This window comes from Drosophila tropicalis, unplaced genomic scaffold (genome assembly GCF_018151085.1).
Source record: "Drosophila tropicalis isolate 14030-0801.00 unplaced genomic scaffold, ASM1815108v1 contig_47, whole genome shotgun sequence".
Classification (NCBI taxonomy): Eukaryota; Metazoa; Arthropoda; class Insecta; order Diptera; family Drosophilidae; genus Drosophila; species Drosophila tropicalis.
In genome coordinates this window covers 250400-277440 of record NW_027172936.1, presented here as the reverse complement: position 1 = coordinate 277440, position 27041 = coordinate 250400, and the positions used below count along the sequence as shown (strand labels likewise).

Here is a 27041-nt window from a genome sequence, read left to right as displayed (position 1 = left end):
AATTAAAAAGTAGATTTTTTTAGTATGCGCGCAGGATTTGTATACTTTACTATATATTTCTACCAAACTACGAAATTTTATTGAAATCGGACTAAAAACATGCAAAATATGCGTATGAACGTATTTTGCTACGCGATCCACAAGGCCAGAATTGGCCGTTGGCTAGGGGTGGTGCTAGAGTGCTCGTGTGTTTGTAGAGTGAGCGAGATAGCATACGGTATGAGGCATGTTTCACATGGTGTATGGTATACCCAAATCGGCGAGTCGACTTTTTCTACTACAATTTTTTCTTCTTCGTCCATCATTCTCTAAGCAAAGCACGGCACGCTTACACATACAGTTCATGTAGCGTTGCGTCTGTGTGTGTACGCTGTTGATGACGTATGACGTAGTAGGCAGCAAGTAGCGCTGCCGTCAGCGATTGAACCGATTTATATTGACTGTAACTTGTGTTCTATTTATCCGATCAGATTCAAATTTTTGAATCTTAGTTTCTATATCCAATACTATTATCATAGTAAATTTCATGGGGTACTCCAATTTTTATGAAAATTTAGCTTCAAGAGCTATATGATATAGTGGTCCGATCCTGACAATTTTCATACTTTATCTTACCCGGGTAATAAATAGGCCCCAAAAATTTCATCGCAAAGATGGCTGGTCAAAACGCATACGCACCGTAGGTCGGTCGACTCAGCTTCTCATGCTCATGCTCTCATACTTTATGGGGTCGGAAACGTCTCCTTCTGTGTGTTACAGAATTTGACCAATTTTATAATACTCTCAGATTATTTATATCTTCACAAAAGATGTTTAAAAATGTGTTAGTAGTTATTAATAAGATATCATTGTTGTTAAATATTTAATAAAATCATGTTTTTATTTATATTTATAAATACTGTAAATATTTTTATAAAATCAATTTATTTTTGGATGTTTCATATCATGTACATTGAGTCTGCTTTCAGGTACTTGCTTTACAATTCGGTATACCGAGAAAGAGCATGACATTTGATCAGTACCTAGTACTCGGTTCGGTTTTCGGTACTTGCTTCTCGATATGCTCGTATTTGCTTTACCGGATTTACACGGCACAAGGAGAGCACCAACAAAATGTACCTCTGTGTACCTTGTTGTTTTTTTTTTTAATTCCTTTATTTATAACATAACAACAATACATAACAGTTTACAATGTTGGTTTATCCAACTGCAGGCATAATAAGAAACAATTTTTGCCGAACGTCCCAGGGGGAAAACGTGTTGCTAACATACCTATCCGTTTCTTGCGCGTTCCTCTTGTCTGAGGACTTGACAGACCACGCCCGCAAAGCCGCATACTGCGTCCAAGTTGACAGGTGTAAGGGCAGTGTTGATCAGGTCTGCCACCCTTTGTCGCTCGTTATTAAACCTGACGCATTCAAACAGGATATGTCTATATTGCGTTTTCGACTGTGCTGCTGCCGCAGACCAAGCAAAAGGGTTCATGCTCATGCCCAAACCGGTGAAGATATGATCTGCAGCATCCGTGACTTGAAAGCAGTTGTGTCGGTTGGAATGAAACTTGCCCATGTTTTCTCTCCATCCACTCCTTTACGTTTGGGATAAGGAAATGCGTCCACCATCCCTTGCTAGAGGCATCCCAGCGTCTTTGCCAAATCACAAGACTCCGAATTCTCGCCTCAGAGCTGGCCTCTTTTTTGGGTGTGACGCGGCTGACAGCTACGGCGATCGCCTTGGTTTCATCGGCAAGTAGGTCGATTGGGATCATACCCGCAATTACCAGCGCAGCGTCCTCCGAGAGCGTCCTAAAAGCGTTGCACACTCGAAGTGCGCATAGACGATATGTGGCTTTAATGCCTCCACTGTATGACGGGACGTGAATGGCTTCCGTCCATACTTGCGCTGAATAAAGAATCACTGACTTTAGAACACTCGCTAGCAGCAGCCTGCGCTCCTGTTTCGGGCCTCTGGTATTTATCTGTCCAGCTACTGCTAATAAGCACCGCCTCCGTTTTGTGCACTGCCAGTGAAAGACCGACTGAGTGAAGCCAGTTCGTAATTTTTTCAATCGCGCAGGATGCAAACGCTTCAGTGGTCGCAAGATTCTTTGCTGCAATCACTAACGCCACGTCATCTGCGTATGGTTTCGCATCCTTGTGGTAGAGGGGTCCTCAGAATGCCGTCGTACATTATGTTCCACAGTAGCGGGCCCAGTACGGACCATTGTGGAACCCCGTCAGAAATGTGGCAACAGTCGCAGCCCTCATTTAATAACTCGTATGATGGCTTGCAAGTATACCGGCGCTTCCAGCCTGCAGCCCCAGTCCGCTGTTTTGAAAGCGTTCTTATTGTGACGACCAGGCAATATTTTTTAGATCCGCCCTTCCACCCGGAGCCCTCGATTGCATTTGCAGCAATATTTACGACTTTGCTGATTGCATCTAGCGTCGACCTTGCCTTCCGAAAGCCGAATTGGTTTTCCGAGAGGCCATTGCTCCTGTTGATCAGGTCGTTTAACGTCGGGTTGATTAGTCCTTCCAGAACTTTGCCGACTGTGTCTATTAGGCGTATCGGTCTGTAGGAGGATGCTACGTCAGGTGGCTGCCCCGGCTTTGGCAGCAATACCAGTTTTTGAATCTTCCACTGCGATGGAAAAACTCCCTCCGATAAGCATTTATTGAATGTTTCAACAAATGCTTCTGGGCGTAGCGTCATATTGTACATTAGGACTGCCGCATGCCCAAAGCACGGCCTTCCCGGAATTGCTGCAAATCCAATTCTCAGCAGACATCCTACGAAAAGGCTCGCTTATAATAGCCACGTCAGACCTCGTTTCGCGCACCCGCTGCTTCAGCAGCTCGTGAGCCGTTTCGCAGTGATTCAAGTTTAATTGGATAAAATTAAACATAGCGTTTTCGTGGAGCCGGCTTCTCTTGCCCGCTTGCATTTGCGGATGGACACCTATTGCTGCCAGCTATATGTACCCGCTCGGTAACGCCTCTGGCTGTGCATAGGCAACAGTTGGCATTGTTTGCGCAGTCTTTTACTTTGTGGTCTTTGCTGCCACATTTTAAGCACCAATTCGTCCTGTGGATCGGGTCATTACATCGAGCCGCTGTGCCCAAATGCCAGGCATCTGTAGCATCTGGCTGCGTCCTGGTTGAGCCTAACTCTTCATACTGAGTAGCCAATCTTAAGCTGCCTCGCTTTCAAAATTGTTTCTGCCACGTTTGCAGGAAGGCATAGAATTGCCTTTTAACATCTTCTTCTGTCACCTTTAAACTTAGCTGCATCAATATTGCATGGCATATTTCTGCTTTGGTGGCCTCTTCATCCATTTCCAACACGTCCAATCTGACAAGATTTGCCAACGATTTAGCCTCAACTTGGCCTTCGAGTGCTGTGCCGATGTCCTGCTGTATCTTGCTGACATTTTCAGGGCCGACTTGGTTTAACTCCAGCAAGAGATCACCTTTTGCGGTACGCCTCACTTTTTGTACGCTTTCGCCAACAGCCTGCAACTTTGCAACCTGGCTTCTGGTCACCAGCCTCAACATATCGCTGTATGACATGCCACCCTTGCTTTGTACCAGGATAGCGGCAGGTCGCGTTTTTCGGAACTGCACGCTTTGCTGGCTTAGGTGCCACTATTTGCCAGTCAGTACTGTGCCGCTGCTGATGCTGCTGTTAATTCACCGGTTCTGCCCCCACTGCTGGGCCTGCTACCCTTGGTTTTATCGCTTTGCAGACCTCTGGCACCCTTTCCGATACCTCTTCTGCTGGTGCTGCTTCTACACCATTGATGTTGTGCTGCAACGAAGGCGCTGATTGCTTCGTGCAACACCTTTAGCCTAATAAACCGACGCCTTAGTTTGTCATTTATACGACGTTGCCGCTTTACCTCGCCCTTAGAGGCATCTTCCACGGGTTTCTCCTCATCGGAGTTTTTCTTTGTCTCGCTCAAAGGGCTGGTGGCTTCGATTATATGCTGCAACAGGGATCCCATTTCCTCAATTTCGTCATCAATCGTGTCGCCAAGCTGATGACTCTTATCATGAAATTTCCACCTCGAGAACCTGCCTCCTTTCTGACTCGCTTTGCTGGAGCACGCAAAATACTCGTTTGGGCGCCTGCCGACAGAGTTGTCGTAGCCGCCGGTGACGCTGCTGCTAAGCCGCCCTGAAGTGCCACAGTAGATCCATTTGCTCTTGCGCTGCTATTGGCGACATCAGCATCTGCCATGACAGGTCGCACCATGGGAGAGTTGCTCTTAGCGGCAGCAGCTGCTCTGCTCTGTGGCGGTCTCAAGATCGAAAGATTGATTGATTAATTGACAGGGGGGTGGGGGTGTGGCAAGTACAAAATAATAGTTATTAAGTACTTGAATAAGCAGATACAAAAACAAAAATAATGAATATAATTTAATTTATTTTAAGTGGCTGACGGCACAGCCGGTGATCGAACCTGGGCCAGATGGCCGCTTGCTTACCGGCACCGCTAGCGATCAGTTGTTCGCCGCGAGGCCGAAAAGTCCGCTATAACCTGCTGGAGCTTGGCTTAGGGGAAGGGGGGAGCTTAAAAGCTTGGGTTGTTGCGATGCAAAAGTTCTGCTCGCTGGTAATGGGTCTCCGAGAGCGGCTTGGCAGGGCCGGCAGTTAACTGGCATTATACATAAAGCGCTACCGTGAGTTGTGTTAATTAACACAATAAGACCACGGAAAACGGGTAGGAACATGCGGTCACAGCCATGTGCGAATTAACAAAATACTAAGTAAGCATTCCTGTACAAACTAAAAGTGGCAAAGACATAGCCAAAGCAGTTTTTGAAAAAGTAGTCATGACATATGGCCCTATAAAGAAAATAATTACTGATTTGGCCACAGAATATAAAAATGAGGTAGCTTCAGAACTGTATAAGCTTCTGCGAATTGACCACGTCACTTCTACAGCAACCTTCGAACGAAATCATGAAACATTCAATGAATATCTTAAAACGCATATTTCTTCAGATAAACGGATTGGGATACATGGCTTAAATACAAGGTTGCGCAAAAGAAGTCATCCGATGTTGTTTGGCTCTTATTTTTTTCTAACTGAAAAACTTCGATTCTGTTTTACTTCTGATGACTTCTTTTGTGTCACCTTATATTATACTTATTGCTACAATACCACGTCATCAACACTGCATTAGCACTATCCCTTCAATTTAATTTTTGGAAAAAATCCAATCCCCAATAGTTTGTTGACATCCAATGACATAGATCCAGTCTACAACATTAAAGCTTAGGACAACGAAGTTAGATATAGATTGCAGTGTGCACGTAAAAGAGCTCAAATATTAGTCGAAAAACACAAGGTAGTTAATCAAATATCTGTAATAAACATTATTGAAGTATCGATAGGCCTCCTAGTAATGAGGAATGAGTCAAGACATAAGCTAGGTAGTAAATACAAAGGGCCTTATAAAATAGTATAGATATAAAAAACAATAACTGCGAAATAGATAAAAATTATAAGGAGTAACAGTTCATTTAAATAGAATTATAAAATACAAGAAAAAATAACATTTTTTAATACATTGAATTCATGCGAAATATTAAATAATTACACTTATAAGTATGCTTAGTAGAATCTTGAATAAATTTATTTTTTTCATAAATAATAAAAGTAGGAGGTGTAATATACATATATGTAGCAAATGTAGTGTTCTGATGATAAAGCCTTTACCGTATGGTGCGGTACACCATAGAGGCATATTCAATTTATCCATAAGTACACACAAGCGCAGTGTAGGCCATTAACACTTCATTCAATGCAAGACAGCCTGTTATGTTGGCCCGCACACAACCCACTGCATAAGCTAAGATTGCAATGTATGCAAAACTCTAGCCTATATAAAGGCCCAAACATGTTTATAAAGAATCAATTATAAGCCTGACCATCGGCTATCAAATAGATCCAGCCGTTCATTTTAAGGTCCTATTTACAATTTAGATGACACTTTTAGGGAAAAAGTCTAATGGACGGCCTAAAACCTAAGTAACGAAGTTGTTGATCAAAGTCACTGTTTTCTACCGATCAATCCATTGGGAACTATATAATATAGTCATCCGACCTTGATAAATTTTGGCAAAGTTGTTTTTAGGTGTAACAAACTAACCAATTTTGAATTCACGACAATAGCTTAGAAAATGACGATGTTATTGAAAAAAGTCACTGGTTGTGACTTTGCCGTTTGTATGGGAGCTATATGATATAGTGATTCGATCCAGCTGAATTCAAGATATACAACCTGTACAGTATATACAAGCAGGTCCGGACTGGCCCACCGGGCAACCGGGCAAATGCCCTGGGCCCTCAAGGTAGGGGGCCCCTTTTGATGAAATTTCATGCAGTAGAGTAGCAGCACTAACCATAGAATGCATAGATGCGTCAAACTCAAGTTTTTTTTAAAATAACAAACGCTAGCCTGAGCGTGGAACCCCAGAGAACTTCGGCAAAAGCCGAACAGCGTAGAACCCCAGAGAGCGGCCGCAGCGAGAGCGAAAAACGTTTGCTCGCACCAGTGTCGCTACGCATCGAAAATAATTCAGTCTACCACAGATCGCAGAACGATGAGCGCTCAAGTACATGCTCAGGCTTCGTAGTGTGTGTGTGTGACGTGAAGTTGTACAACATCGCATTTCAATAGCTCGCTCGACCAAAATTTTTAGTTTTCGACAAAAAAAGCGACAACGCGAATAGGTTATGCCTATTATATGGCATCAGCTTAGTATGTATCCCGGTGGCTGTGCCGATAAAGAGCTCGCTAGGCGATCGGAATATCCCTGGTTCGATTCCTAACTCGTACTCGTTAAAAAGGTTTTATTTTGTCTATTTTTTTTTTATTTTGCACATAGGCTTATATATACTGCAGGCGTTGTATATCTTGGATTCAGCCGGATCGGACCACTATATCATATAGCTCCCATACAAACCCCAAAGTCACGAACAGTGACTTTTCTCTATAACTTCGTTATTTTCTGCGCTATTATCGTGATACTTAATATTAGAGAGTTTATTACGCCTATAAACTACTGTGCCAAATTTGATCAAGATCGGATGACTATATCATATAGCTCCCATAGGAACGATCGGTCGAAAACAGTGACTTTTGTAAATAACTTCGTTACTTTTAACGTGATTGTTTTCAAATTAAACATTTCTTAAATTAATATATCTGTTAATGACAGTGTCGAATTTGATAAAGATCGGGTGACTATATCATATAGCTCCCATAGGAACGATCGGTCGAAAACAGTGACTTTTGTAAATAACTTTGTTACTTTTACCGCGATTGCTTTCAAATTAAACATTTGTTAGTTTAGTACATCTGTTAATGACTGTGCCAAGTTTGATCAAGATCGGGTGACTATATCATATAGCTCCCATAGGAACGATCGGTGGAAAACAGTGACAATGATCAATATCTTCGTTATTTCCTATGATTGTAGGCCATTCTTTCGCAAACATAAGCCTTTTTAGATAAAACGTTCTTCCACATTGATGGCTAATAGGTAAGGAAAGAGTTACCAAAAAAGTTGCAAGGGTATACAAACTTTGACGCGGTCGAAGTTAGCCCCGGCCCTCTGGTTTTGTTTGTTTTTTGTGCATCCAATTAACTAACTCGACATAACAAGCTCTGCAAACTGTATTTGGCGCCCACCAATATAACATCACTGTTGGAGGAGACGTCATCGTTAACTTAGAATTGTATATATTAAAATTTCTTATATTATTTGTTTAAGATTATTGGAATTTCTAAAATCTTTTGTTACATGGCTCATGAAGAGCTTCTAACTCAGGAAAACGAAATATAAAAATGACTTCTTTCTGGAATTCGAAGAGGAGAAGACTTATTTTTCCTTACTCCACTCCACATGCTATTGAGCATTGGAGTTTTGTACTATCTGCAACTGGGCGGATCGAACATTGGCGACCGTGACAGGACTAACTATATAAAGTCGTTTATTCGTTCATTATATTGCATTCATAGTTACATCATCTTGGACAGTCATCGTTGGACTTTTCAGCTTACATCATCTTGGACATCCGTCATTGAACTTCTTTATCATACATGCTCAGGCTCATAATCATCTTGGATAGTCGTCATCGGACTTATTCATCATTGGCCTTTGCAAGACATATCATCGTGAGACATTTACATTGGAGCCCTATCATAACCTAAGTCAACTTGAGTGTGTAAATTGACATTATTAATGTCCACTCAAATTTTGACTCAATTGGCACTTATTAGCGATCGTAAAGGTTTCACATGCTTTACACTCACATGTAAAAGACTCGTAAGCTCTAACACGTGCTTAGTATTAAGCACAGCGGAGTAAGTACTCAAACTGCCATATAGAGAAACGATCTACATATTAAAGCTTACTTATTAAGCTCTTGAGTGAAACTTGTGCATTAGAGTGTGTTTTTTTTTTACTAGAACTCGTTTAGCTCACGTTTAATTAATTTCTAACTTTCTTTCGTTAAGGGCCCAAAATGTCTCCACCAAATGAAACGCAGCTTCTACCTCTTAGACAGCAACGGAATCAACTGCAATCTAATATTCAAAGTTTAAGAGCTAGAATCGATTTTGAAAATGAACTTATTTTATTAGATTGTCAGTCTCAAATAGTTGAGTTCTAACCAATATTGAGAAGCTAGATCCAGCAGACGCGAATCGGGCAGAGATAGAAAATCTTTTTATCGAAACAAAGGCAATCATATTACGTAAGTAAAAAGGAAAAACCAGAAGAACTTAGTTTCTTTAATTCATCGACTTATCATGGTGGACATCATAATCGGCTTCCATCCCTCAAATTACTTAAATTCGACGGCAAATATGAGTTACTCAAAAAATTTATTACTTCATTTACAAATATGGTACATAAAGACAACTCATTGTCCAATGTAGACAAATTTAACTATCTAATAAGTTGTCTATCTGGCCAAGCACTAAGCGAAGTCTCTACATTTCAAGTATCAGACGAAAATTATCCCAAGGCTCTAGATCGCCTTAACGAGCGATTTGGCAAGAAAGTTCTTATTTTCGTAGAACATATTTCAAGTTTATTTAACAATGCTATTATGAAAAATTCAGATGCTGTTACCCTCCTTACATTTTAGGATACGGTTTCAGCTGTTGGGGGGTCTCTTGGGTCTGAACCTGATGTATTAAATGCAGTACTTATTTATATTGTTATGTCAAAAATTGATCTTGAATCCAAACAAGCATACGATCGGGTTCAAGAATACGTTATAAAATACTCAGTCGACATTGTCAGTATTTGGAAGGGTATCTGCGAAACTGACAAGAGGAAAGACCCGTCATAGACAAAATTCATAGTACTTCAAAAGTATTTGTTGCAGCCCAAAGTAGATGCATTCAATGTCAGTCAACTGAGCATAGGTTAGCATTCTGTCCAGTTTTTATTTCGCTACCTTTTATTGAGCGATTTAAGATTGTTAAAACAGCGTCACTTTGAATTGCCTCAATAAGGGTCATCCAGCCTCAAAGTGTCGTTTATTGAATAGATGTCGACATTGTGGAGGCTTACATCACACAAACATGCATAAGGGTTCAAACGTCCAGAGAAATTATCAACCAGATGGACCTTCTATTCATCATCAATCGCAACAAATCATTCATAATACACATGACAAAAGTAAAACATTTGCAACATCAATCTTGACTCGCCACGCTCGGCGGGGATTACTTCCAACAGCAATAGTTCTTATTCAAGACAAACTTGTTGAGTTTCAGCTCGCAAGAGCATTACTTGATTCGTGCTCTGAGCTTACTTTTATAACTACAGAATTAGCCAAAAGGCTTCAGCTTCCGTTTCGTTACGATCATTATGAAATTGCTGGAATCGGTGAAATACGTACACATATGAAACATTCCATAGCTACCAAAATTCGTTCAAGAATATCTCCAGATGAATGGAATATGGAGTTTATCGTGACTAAATCTATATCTCTACCTCAGCCTGAAAAGAGACTAGATGTGTCAAATCGGGCCATTCCCAAAGAAATTGAGTTAGCCGACTTATTCTTTTATAAGCCCGGAGAGGTAGATTTATTGCTTAGCGTAAAGGAGTTTTATGATCTACTCAAGACTGGTAAAATTAGTTTAGGAATTGGTCTTCCACATCTGGAAACTGCATTAGGATGGATCGTCGGGGGTAAGATTGCTGAACCTCAATCAACTCAACACTACACTTGTAATTTAACGCAACAGCAAGACCTTAACATATTATTAGAAATGTTTTGGAAAATGGATGAAATACATGGAATTCAAAATAAAGATATTTCGTTAACCTTAGAAGAACAAGCATGTGAAACTCACTTTCAGGTGCACACACAATTCCTGGATTCAGGGCGCATTCAGGTTCGGTTGCCTTTCAAGGAATCGCCTGAAAACTTGGAGACTCGTTGTCCTGTGCAAAAAGACCTTTTCTTCAACTCGAAAGACGGCTTGCATCTCAACACCAATTAAAGGAAATGTACATCGATTTTTTAGATGTATACCTTAAGTTGAATCACATGGAGATAGCTTCGTTAGATAATTTGCAATAGGGAAATCATTACATTATTCCTCACTATTGTGTCCATAGACGGCAGAGCTCATCAACTAAACTTCGCGTAGTATTTGACGCGTCGTCTAAATCATCATCAAATATATCATTAAATGATATTCTCATGGTTGGTCCTACTATTCAACAAGATCTAATCCTAACATTACTCTCGTTTCGTTTGTATCGCCATGCCATTACCGCTGACATAACAAAAATGTACAGACAATTTCTCGTCGCACCTGAGGATAGAAGTTTCCAACAAATCTTGTGGAGAAAGTCACCCCAAGAACCTATTCAATTATTTCAATTGAATACTGTTACCTATGGAATGTCGTGCGCTCCATTTTTTCGCAATCAGGTCCTTAGAGTTTTTATCAGAGACGTATAAGGAGTTATTTCCAATTGGATCTGCTGTATTTGCTGAGGATATGTACGTCGACGATCTACTTTATGGAGGCTAAGCCTGCCTGAATTGACAAAGTGGAATTTTAGTGGGGCACCAACAGATTATGAATATAATCTCAATATTGACAATAGTGATGTCACCAAGGCTTTTGGCATGTCGTGGCTGCCAACTGAAGATCTTATATTATTTCGATTTGATCTCCCATTAACTGCAATACCAACAAAGCGGAAAATAGTATCGATCATGGCCAGGCTGTATGATCTGCTAGGATTATTAGCTCCAGACGTAGTACGCTATAAAATCTTGATCCAAATGGATCCTTGTGGATCGAGCGTTTGGACTGGGACGAACCGTTGCCAGAGATCTTACGGACTAGATGGCAACAACTTGAAGCTGATTTATCTAATCTTGACATGGTTCGCGTAAATCGATTTGTTAACAGATCACCTCTAAAGGATAATCCAGCCGACATTGTTTCACGTGACTTTGCAGCACGCGATTTGATGCAGACAATTTGGTTTCATGGACAAAAGTTCTTAAAACTTGACATTGTTTCACGTGACTTTGCAGCACGCGATTTGATGCAGACAATTTGGTTTCATGGACAAAAGTTCTTAAAACTTGATTCATTACATGGGCCGAAATTTGAAAGAAAGACAGATTTCGAGCTCAAAGAACAAGAATTGCGAAACACCCTTGTATTGAAATGTGGCACTAGTTATAAAGAAAAGAGCATAGTTGAGCAGATCATTAGTAGACTATCATCGTTTCGTATGATTGTGAGAGTCTTAGCATACGTTCTACGAGTTTTCAATCGAGTTCCTATTACCCGCAATAATACGATAAATGCTACAAAAAGCATTTCAGTAGAAAAATTTAAATTGGCTTTTAATCATATAATTTCTTCCATTTAGAGTGATGTGTTTGCGAAACAACTAAACGACTTAAAAGCAGGACGAAGTCAGAAGCAGGAGCTTCAAAAATTAAATCCATTTATCTCAAATGAACAAATAGGTTCTCAAAATATTCGACTTATCCGTGTTGGAGGCCGTCTTACAATGGCTGACATACCATTGGACGCTAGAATGCCGTTATTGCTTCCAAAGGCTCATCATTTCACTTATAAATATATTCAAGATCTTCACTTGCGAAACCTTCACGCGGGAGCTAAGGTTCTGATAGCGATTCTGCGCCTAACAGTATGGATTAATAAATGCTCCGAAAGGTTGTTAGAAGTTGCACACATTGCTATCATTACAAACCTGTATTAATGCGACAAATCATGGGTAACCTCCCAGCTGACCGTCTCCTGGACGAACGCCCGTTATGCGGAGTGGATTTATGTGGACCATTTCTTACTTCGTACCGCATTCGAAGCAAAGTTCCTTACAAAACATATTTGGCCATATTTGTTTGCTTTTCTTCAAAAGCTATTCATACAGAACTAATCTCAGACCTATCTGCTAATAATTTTATTATCTGTTTGAAGCGATTCATCGGACTACATGGAATACCCAAAAGGATTTATTGTGACAATGCCACCAACTTTTTCGGAGCATGTTCGCAACTTGAAGGCTTCAAACGACAATTCTGTTCAGAACTCAATGCAAAAAATCTAGAGGAATTTAGCCGAAATGCCGGCTTTGAATTCAACTTCATTCCACCGCGTGCTCCCCATTTTGGAGGCCTTTGGGAAGCTGCAGTAAAGTCAATGAAGACTCTGCTCATCAAAAATTTGACCTCTTCTCATTTGACGTATGAAGAGCTTCAATTGATTGCAATTGAAGTGGAGGTGATATTGAATTCCCGCCCAAATTCGATTCACAGCGATGATCCCAATGACGGGAAGGTTCTGACGCCAGCACACTTATTGATCGGATGTTCACTGCAAGCGATCCCTGAACCGGTAGTAAATGACTCAAAACTTTCTTATCTATCTCGTTGGCAAAGCGTGACCTATCTCAAGCAACGCTTTTGGGAACTCTGGAAGCGCGACTGTGTACATCAATTACAAGAACGTTCTAAGTGGTTGCATCCCGAAAACAACATAGCAAGGGATCAATTAGTTCTCATCCATGAAGACAATCTTCCACCGTATGCTGGATTACTGGTCGTGTGTTCGAAGCCATACTTGGTGCAGATGGAAGTGTCAGAGTAGCCGATGTTCGCACAAAGAAAGGAATTATTCGCCGCCCCATCTGCAAACTTGCTCCATTGCCTTTGAGAGATGACGTTTATGTAAATTGAAGGAGTCATACTTCATCCTTCAATGGGGGAGTATGTTGGAGAAGACTTCATCGTTAACTTAGATTTGTATATATTAAAATTTCTTATATTATTTGTTTAAGATTATTGGAATTTCTACCACTGTATTTACATTAACATGTTCTAAAAGCTTTTGTTACACGGCTCATGAAAAGCTTCTAACTCATGAAAACGAAATATAAAAATTACTTCTTTCTGGAATTCGAAGAGGAGAAGACTAATATAAACATAAAAAATAAAACAAATTTTCTCCAAAAGTAACAAAGCTAAAGTCACCAAATTTAAAATGTAGATTTTTTTTAGTATGCGCGCAGGATTTGTATACTTTAATATTTTGCTACGCTCATTTCCGCCTTCATAATTTAGGAAAAATCGATTGCCAGCTAGAAATTTTTGCCTATCGCAACCAAATTCTGCAGACCAATTAATCTTATATATTTTTACCAAACTAACTTATTGAAATCGGACTAGAAACATGCAAAATATGCGTATGAACATATTTTACTATGCGATCCATAAGGGCAAAATTGGCCGTTGGCTAGTGGCGAATCGGATTACTTTGATCTTGATAAACGAAATGAACCACAACCAAAAAGAACTCGTTTCTATTTTTATACCCTTGCAAAAAGGGTATATTAATTTTGGTCAGAAGTGTGCAACGCATAGAACGAAGCATCTCCGACCATACAAAGTATATATATTCTTGATCAGCACGACGAGACGAGTTCAACTAGCCATGTCCGTCCGTCCGTCCGTCTGGATCAACGCAAACTCCTCCTAGACCGTAAGAGCTACAGAGCTGAAATTTTGCACGTAGGCTTGTATATACTGCAGGCGTTGTATATCTCGGATTCAGCCGGATCGGACCACTATATCATATAGCTCCCATACAAACCCCAAAGTCACGAACAGTGACTTTTCTCAATAACTTCGTTATTTTCTATGTTATTATCGTGAAACTTAATATTAGAGAGTTTATTACGCTTATAAACGACTGTGCCAAATTTGATCAAGATCGGATGACTATATCATATAGCTCCCATAGGAACGATCGGTCGAAAACAGTGACTTTTGTAAATAACTTCGTTACTTTTACCGCGATTGCTTTCAAATTAAACATTTGTTAGTTTAGTATATCTGTTAATGGCTGTGCCAAATTTGATCAAGATCGGGTGACTATATCATATAGCTCCCATAGGAACGATCGGGCGAAAACAGTGACTTTTGTAAATAACTTCGTTACTTTTACCGTGATTGTTTTCAAATTAAACATTTCTTAATTTAATATATCTGTTAATGACTGTGTCGAAATTGATAAAGATCGGGTGACTATATCATATAGTTCCCATAGGAACGATCGGTGGAAAACAGTGACTTTGATCTATATCTTCGTTATTTCCTATGATTGTAGGCCATTCTTTCGCAAATATAAGCCATTTTAGATAAAACGTTCCACATTGATGGCTAATAGGTAAGGAAAGAGTTACCAAAAAAAGTTGCAAGGGTATACAAACTTTGACGCGGTCGAAGTTAGCCCCGGCCCTCTGGTTTTTATTTTTTTTTCTTTCGTCATTGCTTCTGCAGTTGCTCCCCTCATCGCCCCCATCATACCATCAGTGATAGTGGCTTTGTTGTTCTGTCTGCTTTGTGCTTGTGCTCAGCTTCTCTCCCGCGCATTCACTTTTGTTAGGCCGCCTCTCAAAGCTCGGCTTATAACTGTTCTTGCACTCTCTGTTGTGCTGTGCACTCTAGCTGTCTCTTTGTTTTATTTGTAATTATTGATTATTTATCAATAATTATCTTTGTGCTGTGAATTTAATTTTTCTATATATTCTTATATATATATAATTTTTTTTTTTGCCTTTCTTTCGGCTTTTCAATGGCTTGTTGTTTACCTAATTGCAAATATTCTGATCGTTTTGATGATCAGTATAGAGCAATATCTTGTTGGCTCTGCGATAATCTTATTCACTTAAAATGTGCTGGCCTCAATGGCCGCGACTAAGACAAATTTTCCTGTTTGTCTGTGTCTAAGTCTGAGCTTGGCTTAATGCGCTGGACTTGCCCATCTTGTGCCAGCCAGCAGCTTGATTTTAGCCGTATGTATAGGGATCTTCGTTTAAGGTTTCTTTCTTTAAACAAACTAGCCAAACAGCTGTCAAACGAGTGTGACTCTAGCGTTCAATTATTGTCGCAATTCAAGTTTGTTCCACCTTCTGAGAAATTGCACAAGAAATGTACCCTTGAGTTGCCTCGTAAGCAGTCGCCAGCTCTCTTTATTACTTCCTCTCCGATTTTACTTTCGCCTACACCATCTTCTTGTCCCTCTTTATGCTCTTCTTTTCAGATTGAAGTACCCATTACAAGCCCTGGTGTACCTCAATCTATCCCTCATGGGAACTCTGATCAATCACAGGATTATGCCGGCTCTCAATCACTTGCGGATCCCAATGCTCCTCCGCCTCCACTAACTGTAGTGCCTCATCGCAAACAATTATTTATCTCTAGGCTTGCTCCAGATACTTCTGAGTCGTCTGTGGCAGCTTACATTGGTAATATTTGCCCTGCTAAGGTTTTAATTCAAAAGTTTAAGTTTTCTAGGCCTCGCGAAATCTCCTCTTTTAAAATTACAGTACCAAATGAGTACTTCTCAGCTATGGTTGACCCTAATTTTTGGCCAGAGGGCCTAGTTGTACACGAGTTTGCTCCCAATAAGCGCTCTCGTCCGTTGCCTGTCCACCTTCCAAATTTATCTTCTGCTTGAAAAAAATAATAACGTCTAGTCTTTGCATTCATTATCAAAATGTAAGAGGACTTCTTACCAAGCTGTCGAACCTGTTCTGTGATAGCCAAACCTTTTCGGCTGACATATTGGCTTTCTCTGAAACTTGGCTTAACTCCTCTGTTTTAGATAATGAAATTCTTTCTAATAACTTTATTTCTTATAGGCTTGATCGTGTTGGTCGTCGTGGCGTTGGAGTACTCATTGCTGTAAACTCGAATCTGTCTTCAAGTGTGGTGCCGATTGATCTCCCCTTAGGTGTTGAGTTTATTTGCGTCGAAGTTACATGTTCTAACTTTAGCCTATATATGTCTTGTTCATATATTCCTCCAGCTTCTGATATCATGATCTACGTGCACCATTCTGATGCTTCACGAACTATTTTTAGTCGTCTTAAAGATCGTGATTTTCTTATAGTTGTAGGTGATTTTAATTTGCCTAATATTTCTTGGCTTGTTTTTGATAATCTATCTTGATTCTTAATTCTTGATCTTGTTTTAATCTCTGATCCCACTGTTAGTGCTGTATCACAAACACAGCCACTAGTGAAACCTGAAGATCCTTATCACACTACCATTGAAGTTACTATTTCTTACAATTCCGTTACTAATTCATTTAATAACATCTCAAATTCTCGTCGTAGATGTTTTCGTAAAACAAATTTCAATCTTCTTAACAGCCTAATTTTCTCTTTTGAATGGTCATTTCTATTTGAGTGCTGCGATATAGATTGTGCAGTGAAGTTTTTCTACTCTGCTCTTAATTGTCTAATTGATAAATGCGTTCCTTATGTGAATGTCTCTACCGTCTCCAGCTCGCCAGTCTGGTTCACACGTAGGCTCATAATCTCCGTAACATTAAATCGAGATATTTTAAAAGATTTAAAAAAACTGTATAGCCAAATCTCAATTTTGTCTTTTAAATACTCAATGCTACAATAACTATATCGTTCGCTGTAAGGTTGATTTTTATAAGAAACCCAGAAGATTTTACAACTTTGTTAATTTTAAAAGACGCCCTAATTTACTACCTTCCATCTTCAGACTTAACGACCAGTCTGCTAATAATGATTTAGATATTGCAGATCTGTTTGCTAAATTTTTTCAGTCGACATATTCTACTACTGTTTCGGATCCCACACCCTATCCCTTTTCAATCCCACATTTAAATTGTATGTTTTTTCCCAGTATTACTGAAGACTGTATTATCTCTAGCTTGTCATCTATGAAGTCTTCCTTCGTTCCCGGGCCTGATAATATACCTAGTTGCATCCTTAAAATGTGTTCGATTTCCCTATCTAAGCCTTTAGCTCGGTTATTCTTTATATCGAGTGATACTTGTAGCTTTCCTGATATTTGGAAGGAGTCTTTTATTATTCCGCTTTTTAAAAAGGGTAGCAAATCGGATGTTTCTAACACCGTGGCATTGCCAAACTTTCGGCAATACCTAAACTGTTTGAGAAAATTATTACGTATTCCCTTCAACATCTATCCAGATCCACTATTCCATGGCTTCATGAAAGGTCGTTCATCGCTTACCAACCTTTTAGAATTGACTACCCTTGTACACCATGGCTTCCGTAAAAAGTGTCAAACTGATGTTATTTATACTGACTTCAGTAAGGCTTTTGATACGGTTGATCATTGTTTGCTTCTCGCTAAACTTAACATCATGGGTTTTTCACCAAAACTATTGGCTTGGTTAAAGTCGTATCTTATTGGCAGAACCCAAAACTGTTCGAGTTACGTCAGGTGTACCCCAAGGCAGTCATCTGGCCCCACTATTATTTACATTGTTTATAATTGATTTGCCTTTGGCCTTGGCTCATTCACGCGTGCTCATGTTTGCGGATGACGTCAAGATTTGTTATTCCTATAATGATCCTTCTTTCCAACAGTACTTGCAATCAGATCTCGATGCGTTCTGTGATTAGTGCCACGTTAATAAATTACACCTTAATGCCTCTAAGTGTTCTTTTATGACTTTCAGTCGTTTGTCTCCGCTCCTGGCTCGTTACTCTATTAAGTCTGTTCTGTTAGATTGTGTTCCATCATTCAAAGACTTAGGCGTTATGTTTGACCCTAAACTTTCATTTAATGTTCATATTTCTTCAATTGTCAACAGAGCAAACAGCCTTCTCGGCTTCATTAAACGTTGGGCCAAAGAATTTGATGATCCCTATGTAACAAAGGTTTTATACACTTCGTTAGTTCGCCCTACTTTAGAATATTGCTCGCCAGTGTGGAACCCGCAATATGATGTTCACCAGCGTAGTATTGAATCGGTACAGAAGCAATTCCTTAAATTTGCGCTACGCGGTCTAAATTGGGACCCGGGTCTTCGCCTACCTTCTTATTCTGACAGACTTCTTCTTATTAATCTTCCTTCACTTTACAACCGTAGGCTTGTTTTTGGCATTCTCTTTCTCCATGAACTAGTCAACGGCGAAGTCATTTCAACCAATTTACTAGATACGCTATATTTTTGTGTTCCCTCACGTCGGACCGGAAACTTTTTTCCTATTCACCTTAGTAGATGTCTGACTAACTACTCTCTTCACGAACCTCTTCGTGTTCTTTGCCAATCTTTTAACAACCTTTCTCACCTTATCTCTCCTCATCTTTCTGTCACTTCTCTTCGCGCTATACTTTTTAATCATCTACAGCGAAACCAATGAAAATATTCTGGACTTGGATTGGCTGCAACTCATCCCTGGCTACATTGGCTTTGAATCGGGGCATAGCTGGCACCTTGTGCAAATAAAACACCTCCACCGGGTCGGGGATGTTTAGTTGTGTATAAAGCTAAGCTACCTTCTTCATTTAATTACTATCTGTCTTTAGCTTAAGCTTTTTCGTCGACTGCTGTGTTAGTTGACGTAAATAAAATAAATAAATAAATAAAAAAATAAATTAACTGAGGGGGTATATTAATTTTGGTCAGAAGTGTGCAACGCATAGGAGGAAGCATCTCCGACCATATATCAAACTATATATGTACATATATTCTTGAGCAGCACGGCGAGACGAGTTCAAATAGCCATGTCCGCCTTTCCGTCCGTCCGCCTAGATCAACGCAAACCCCTAGACCGTTGGACTATACAAACGGCAAAATCACGAACAGTGACTTTGATCCATAACTTCGTTTTTTGCTATTCGTGTGCAGGCCGTTCTTTCGCAAGCATTCGATTTTTTATATAAAACCGTTTTTTCTCGTTGACATCGAATAGTGTTCGTTAACCGAGGGTCTACTGAATTTCAATTTTTTAAACCATAAACAAAAATTCATCGTGTCAGTCGAGACAATCTACGCAGTCGATGATTATTTTTCAACAAAAAAAAGTATAAGAAAAAAACAATAATCATTTTTTCTTCGACATGCAACACGAGAAATTATCAATTAAAAGTAAATCTCTTTCACCACCTACTGTATAATGCGTCACATGTCGTTTCTTCCAAGTTAACTTTTTGCGGTTTTCTTTTTGCCAGGTTTGGTACCAATTCCATCATTCCGTTTCATTTTGGACGCTGTATAACGCTTCCTATCGCGTATATTTTACGTTAAATTGTAAGAGTTCATATTTCTTTTTCTTTTTATCGACAAAGCAGTTGCACCGAGTTTATGGAGTTTGTTTTCACTTCCGAAAAAAAACCAAAAATTTAAAGGAATGAAAAAAATAATGATATATAAAAATCCAACATTGGCTATGCCGAAGTTCATACACTTGTGGTCTATTGGTATATATTTTATGTTTTAAACTGTTTGAAACTCTTTCCCTATCTTCTTTGCAAGCTCATTGTATGTATGTTTAGATTCAGGCGCCACGCATACACATGTAGTTAATGTAGCGTTGCGACTGTATTTATGTGTGCTCTGCTGTTTTGTTGGTTTCGAGCAATGACATAGTAGGCTGAAGGAAGCGCTGTGAGCAGCTTTTCAGTAGAGCCGATGAATGAGTTTGTGTTCTATTTATCCGATCTTTTTAAAATTTTGGGATATAATGTTTTACATGCCAATCCATCGCTTTTGTAAATTTTGGAAAGCTACTCCTAGTACTTCACCGATTTTTCGTATAGCAATTAATGATATTGTGATATATATGTCTTATATAGAGGTCAGATTTTCATACTTTATCTCACCCAGGTTATAAAACCGTAAATACCACTTCATACTAACGCTGTGTAATCAGAAATGAAATATGATCTAGTTTGGTTTGCTGATCAAAAATAAACATGCATTATATGGGCTAAGTTTTTGAAAAATATATACATAGCATCAGCTTTAAAAATATTAATGACAAACGTCAGCGTGTCTTGGTGGTTTATGGTTTTTCAAATTGTAAATGTAAAAGAGAATCACAAGTAACTCATATTTCGAAACTTGGCAGTAAGGCTGTTTTAAGTAAATTTGTATTCACTGATAATTATAAGTGTTGTATCATGATGCCAAATTAATTCATAAATAGTTAGGCTACATTTTAAGATTAGTTTAAAAACTTACCATACATATACCGTACGACAAAATCAACACGATTATCCCACGAATAAGCCATTATGACATATACTTTCTTCTACCAATCTTCATAAAATTACTGAAATAAAAAATTCGAATTTTTTAATTTTGGGTGTAAGCTAAAAAAAAATTATCAAAGAAGCTAACATCGGCTATGCCGAAGTTTATATACCCTTGCAGTCCTTGGCAATAATAATTTTACATGTTCAAAACTTGTTTTCTGCAACTCAAATTATCAATATACAAACAAAACAATTTTACTCTCTATTTTACAATTTGTTCTTCCCTCATTCCCAAAGCAAAGCAACGCACGCATGCACATACACTTTATGTAGCGTTGCGTCTGTGTGTGTATGCATGTACTCTGTTGATGACGAAAGACTTAGTAGACAGCAAGCAGCGCTGCCGGCAGAGCTGGGAGCAGGGCCGATTATTATATTGACTGTAACTTGTGTTATATTTATCCGATCACATCTGACCAATTTTATAATACCCTCTGCAAGGGTATAAAAATATTAAAGGAGCTAACTTCGGCTTCGAAGTTGCCTTCGAAATAACATTGCAGTCATTGGCAAATATATTATTACGTGTTCAGAATTATTTTTCTGTTACTCATTTCATCAGCACATTAAAACCTTGAAAGTCCCTTTCTATAATACCCTTGCAAAAAGGGTATATTAATTTTGGTCAGAAGTGTGCAACGCATAGAAGGAAGCATTTCCGAGCATATAAAGTATATATATATTCTTGATGCATGACGAGACGAGCTCATATAGCCATGTCCGTCCTTAATAACTTCGTTATTTTCAGAGTGAAAAATTAATTTTGGGAAGTCTATTACTGTTTTAAACGACTTTGCAAAATTTGATAAAGATCGTTTGACTATATCATGTAGATTTAAAATTAAACATTTGTCAGTTTTATGTATCTATTAATGACTGTGCCAAATTTGATCAAGATCGGGCGACTATATCTTATAGCTCCCATAGGAACAATCGGCGAAAAATAGTGACTATGATTAATAAATTCATTTTTCCCCTTTCAAACGTTTTTCCACTTTGAAGACCATACGTATGGAAAGAGTAATAAAAAAAACTTTCAAGGATATGCAAGCTTTAACGAGGTCGAAGTTAGCCATCGCCCTCTCGTTTACATTCATTTACATAGTTTCTATTTCTTCTTAAGCTTTCTGTTCTGATCTTTCTGATGCGTCTCTGTGTATATGCGTGTGCTCTGCTGCTCGGCTGATATCGATGAATGACGTAGTAGGCTGGCGGCAGCGCTTACTTCATTGGTCGAAAACTACTCATTCTGTGCGTTTCAAACATCTGACCAATTTTAAAATAAATAAATATATTACGCGCTGTTGGAGAAATACCATGGGAAGCTTGGTCAACTTTCGTTTAAGTCTATTATTATTTTTAAAAGAACAACATAACTAAAAATAAATTTTATTTTTAATTTTTGAATATTATCTTTTGATGTCTGTTTGAATTTGAACCGCTATATATTTAAGATATTTAACAATTATAGGAGTCTAGCCTAGAAAGTTTGCAATAAAAAAATTTTTTAGACGTAGTAGAATTTGAATCGGTTTACGATTTTTTTTTTTTTAAATCAGTCTTGGTCAGTTTGACAAAAAACAGGCTATGTGCAAGTACATACATATGTACATACGTACGTATGTACAATAAATAGACAGAGTCAAGTTTGCCTCTGTGCTGATTTTTGTATTTCTTCGGTGGCTTTTTGGAGATCTTGCATTTTTTTTATATCCTTGCAAAAAGGGTATATTAATTTTGGTCAGAAGTGTGCAACGCATAGAACGAAGCATCTCCGACCATACAAAGTATATATATTCTTGATCAGCACGACGAGACGAGTTCAACTAGCCATGTCCGTCCGTCCGTCGGTCCGTCCGTCTGGATCAACCCAAACTCCTCCTAGACCGTAAGAGCTACAGAGCTGAAATTTTGCACGTAGGCTTGTATATACTGCAGGCGTTGTATATCTCGGATTCAGCCGGATCGGACCACTATATCATATAGCTCCCATACAAACGCCAAAGTCACGAACAGTGACTTTTCATTATAACTTCGTTATTTTCTGTGTTATTATCGTGAAACTTAATATTAGAGAGTTTATTACGCTTATAAATAACTGTGCTAAGTTTGATCAAGATCGGGTGACTATATCATATAGCTCCCATAGGAACGATCGGTCGAAAACAGTGACTTTTGTAAATAACTTCGTTACTTTTAACGCGATTTCTTTCAAATTAAACATTTGTTAGTTTAGTATATCTGTTAATGACTGTGCCAAGTTTGATCAAGATCGGATGACTATATTATATAGTTTCCATAGGAACGATCGGGCGAAAACAGTGACTTTGATCAATATCTTCGTTATTTCCTACGATTGTAGGCCATTCTTTTGCAAACATAAGCCTTTTTAGATAAAACGTTCTTCCACATTGATGGCTAATAGGTAAGGAAAGAGTTACCAAAAAGTTGCAAGGGTATACAAACTTTGACGCGGTCGAAGTTAGCCCCGGCCCTCTGGTTTTATATTCCTATAGTTTATACCTACTGTGCCAATAATTTAGTTCGTCACTGTATGTATGTTAATAAAAGTTTATGCAAATTTTTGGTACAACAAGCCCTCCTTTTTTATTTTTCGATGTTGAAGTTAAACTTGTGTGACTTTTTTCCTTTTGCAAACAATTATTGGACATTCTGTACATATGTATGTATGTATGTATGTACATATGTAAGAAATAATGTTTTAATTAATTACTTATTGTATTTTTTGGGTGCTGTTGCATCTTACCTGAAGAATCCCTTACTTTAAACTAACAGCATTTAATTTAATCGAGCAACACAAGCAACATTTTAATAAAATTAAATATGTATCTAAACATTGCATTAAATTTATTTGTACATATAAAATACATACATATACATATGTACATACATACATATGTATATACAATTATATGTATGTAAATATATACATACGTACATATGTAAATATACATTTGTATATGTATATGTTGTATATACATATGTATGTATATACATACATACATATGTATACATACTCAAGAACACGAGAAATTATTTTCAAGAATACAAAAAAATCAGAGGGCCGGGGCTAACGTCGTCCGCGTCTAAGTTTGTATACCCTTGCAAGTTGTTTGTTACTCTTTCCTTCAAAGTGGAAAAAGTTTTATCCAAAAAGCCTAATGTTAGAGAAAGAACGGCCTACAATCTCAGCATAGCATACTTATAACGAAGTTATCGATGAAAGTCACTGCTTTTAACCGTTTGTTTCTATTGGATATGATATAGTCACCCGATCTTGATTAAATTTAGCACAGTCATTAATAGCTGTGTAAAACTGAGATATGTATATAAATTTTTATGAAAATTGCGTACAAATTGACGAAGTTATTGACAAGTCACTGTTTTCGACCGATCGTTCCTATGGGAGGTTTATGATATGACTATATCGGGTTACCCGATCTTAGTCAACTTTCGCACAGACGGTTATACATAGGTGTTATTAGCTTACCAATATTCAATTTCATGACAGTACTTGCGAAAATAAAGAACTCATTCAAAAAAGTCACTTTGACTTCGTGACTTTGACTTTTGTAAGCGAGCTATATGATATAGTGGTTCGATCCGGCTGAATCTAAGATATACAACCTGTGCCGTATATAGAAGACAACATGCAATATTTCAACTCTATAGCTAATACGGTTTCAAAGGAGTTCGCGTTGGTCGTTGACGGACGGAAGGACATTTGCTATTTGAACTCGTCTCTTCATGCTGATCAACAATACATACATATGTATGTATGTATGTATGTAGACTTTATAGAAATGCTTCCTTCTATGCGTTGCACACCTCTGACTAAAATTAATATACCGTCCTTGCAAGGGTATAAATATGTATTTTTAGTACAAGCATAAGCTATTATAAAATACTTTTTGTTAATTCATAGGTACATACATATGTATGTACATACGTATGTATGTATGTATGTATACATATATGGACAGATCTTTGCAACTGTAGTTAAGTACCAAATGTCGCCGAAGACAAATCGCCGCACATTCCGAGCCACTGATGTCGGCATAAAAACATTCTGCAAGCGTATTTCATGCTGAGGTTAGACGAAGTCATCCGAACGAGCTAAAGCCGTCATTGTATGTACATACATATGTACATACATATATGTACATGTATATGTATATAAAAAAAAAATGCATTGTTGTTATTGTTTTTTCCAATTTCTGCGCGCGTCGCTTTGCACTTTTCGCTTCTTTGCTCATTCGCGATTGAATTTCGTAAGGCCAGGAACTGTTGAATTTTTCAAATTCAGTGTATACAATACTAAAGGTAAGCGTTATTAAAATATTATGAAGTTTTCAAACCCTAATCAATTTTGTTCTATTCAGAATCCATTCAAAATTCGATTCCAGATGAGCCGGCGTGCTAAGACATTGTTTGGCACAAGCCAAAGACACGTAAATTAAGCAAAACAATCAAAAACTTAAGAAAAATGTTAATATAAATATTTAAATTTAATTTAATGTGTTAAAGAATAGAAATAAAGATATTTAAATAAATATGCCATTTAATAAAAACTAATGCATTTTTAAAAACTAAATCAAATCAGGTTTTTATTTATTTTTTGGAAAATGCGAGGATATTCCATCGACAATGTAGCCACAACTTCGATTGAAAATTCAACCACTATTTTGCTCGGACATTCCGTCGAAATGTCGCCGATAGTTCCGTTGAACACACGAGCAATTCTTTTGCTGCAAGTTCCGTTGAACACACGAGCGACTTTGTTATTCGTCTTCAGCGTGCTATTTTTGGTTATCATAATAATTTTTATTATTATATACAGATTACTTATAATGCAAAATTATTAGCAAACTTAGCTTAGTGGCTGCAAAGGCCTTAGAATATATGTACTTATGTATGTATGTATATATGTACATATGTGAATGAGAGACTTACAGAATGTCAATGTATCTATGTATTTACAGAGTGCGATAATATTTGTCTATGTACATATACATAGATGAATATTAGACGAGCTCGAAAAGGTTAAATGAATTAAAATTGTGTCCAAGGCGTAGCCTAGTAATTCTTATGAGATCTCGTCGAGACAGTTGGCTGTAGACAACGTAGTTAGTCATATTGGTTATTACTGTGATATTTTAGAATTATAAAAGTTGTTTTTGAAAACACTATTAGTTTCGTGAGATTATTTACTTCTTTAATTTGTTTTAATAAGTCTGTGACGTTATTGATTTTTTTAAATATAAGGGGGAGAGTGCTGGCGGTCTTGAAATGGCTTGAATAGAAAGTGACTCGGTGCAAATGGCAGTTTTATGTGGAAGGACTTTGGCTAAATTGGTTGCGAAGAAGATTGCTATATATTTGTTAAAGATATTGTGTTGTAGAGTGGTTGCTGACAATGCTGAATGATGTGCAGTTGTCATTTTTGGATCCGTCAGTGTAAATAAAGCTAATTTTGGAATATTTTAGTTGTTGGGTTTAGTTAAAAAATTTACGATATGTTTCGGGAGTTGTGGAAGATTTGGGTAGAGAATGTAGGGAGCAGTCTATGTGCTGGTCGATGTTTGACCAGGGAGGAAAGCACTGCATGCTGCCTACTATGCAACATCACACAGACGCAACGCTACATAAACTGTATGTGTATGCGTGCGTTGCTTTGCTTAGGGAATGAGGGAAGAAGAAGTAAAAATTGTAGTATGAAGAGTAAATTTGTTTGTATATTGATAATTTGAGTTGCAGAAAACAAATTTGAACATGTAAAATTATTATTGCCAAGGACTGCAAGGTTATATAAACTTCGGCATAGCCGAATTTAACTTCTTTGATATATTTTTATTAATATTAGTGGAAAGTTGAGAGGAGTGAGTTTGAAAGATGGGCTTGATAAGTTTGCTCCCAGGGCCATTCGAATGGCTGAGTGGTATATTGATTTTAATTTGCTTGTTTTAGATTAGGTGGTATTTCCGGAGAGGTATATCCATAGTCGATTTTGGACATTATTATGCGGTTAATGACATTTAGAACGGATAGGGGGTTGCAACGATATCTGTTATTGGATAGACATTTAATAATGTTTAACTTCTTTTAAAGATAGGAGATTAGGTATGATATGCGGTCGGACCATTTGCATTAATTGTTGAAGACTATTCCTAGAATCTTTATTGATTGGACATTGGACATATTAGCAAGGGATGTGTGTAGAAAAGGTTGACACATTTTTTTTTTTTTTTTTGCACTAATGTATATTTTTGCATTTGGGTATCCTGAGTTTGGCTCCAGAGTAGTCACACCATTTGAGGATCTCGTCAAAAAACGGGTCAAGAGAAAATCTGTTTAGTTTGTTGAGGTCCTTAACT

General features: G+C 38.1%; 1 protein-coding gene and 1 long non-coding RNA gene across 2 annotated transcripts in view; one reads left to right on the top strand and one right to left on the bottom strand.

Moving 5' to 3' along the window:
• The window catches only part of Scp1 (Sarcoplasmic calcium-binding protein 1), a 107233-nt gene extending 83796 nt beyond the window's left edge, over nucleotides 1-23437 (bottom strand). Inside the window, exons 1-2 of the mRNA XM_068287338.1 lie at nucleotides 23414-23437; nucleotides 20573-20663 (exon numbers count right to left, since the gene is read on the bottom strand). Of these exons, the coding sequence (XP_068143439.1) occupies nucleotides 20573-20624 (52 nt within the window). The 5' untranslated portion in view covers nucleotides 20625-20663; nucleotides 23414-23437. The remainder of the gene's footprint in view (nucleotides 1-20572; nucleotides 20664-23413) is intronic.
• Nucleotides 23438-24684: 1247 nt separating this feature from the next.
• LOC137574888 (uncharacterized) lies at nucleotides 24685-25266 on the top strand. Its single transcript, XR_011032058.1, has 2 exons — nucleotides 24685-24990; nucleotides 25050-25266. It is a non-coding gene; the product is annotated as an uncharacterized lncRNA (long non-coding RNA).
• The last annotated feature ends 1775 nt before the right edge of the window (nucleotides 25267-27041 follow it).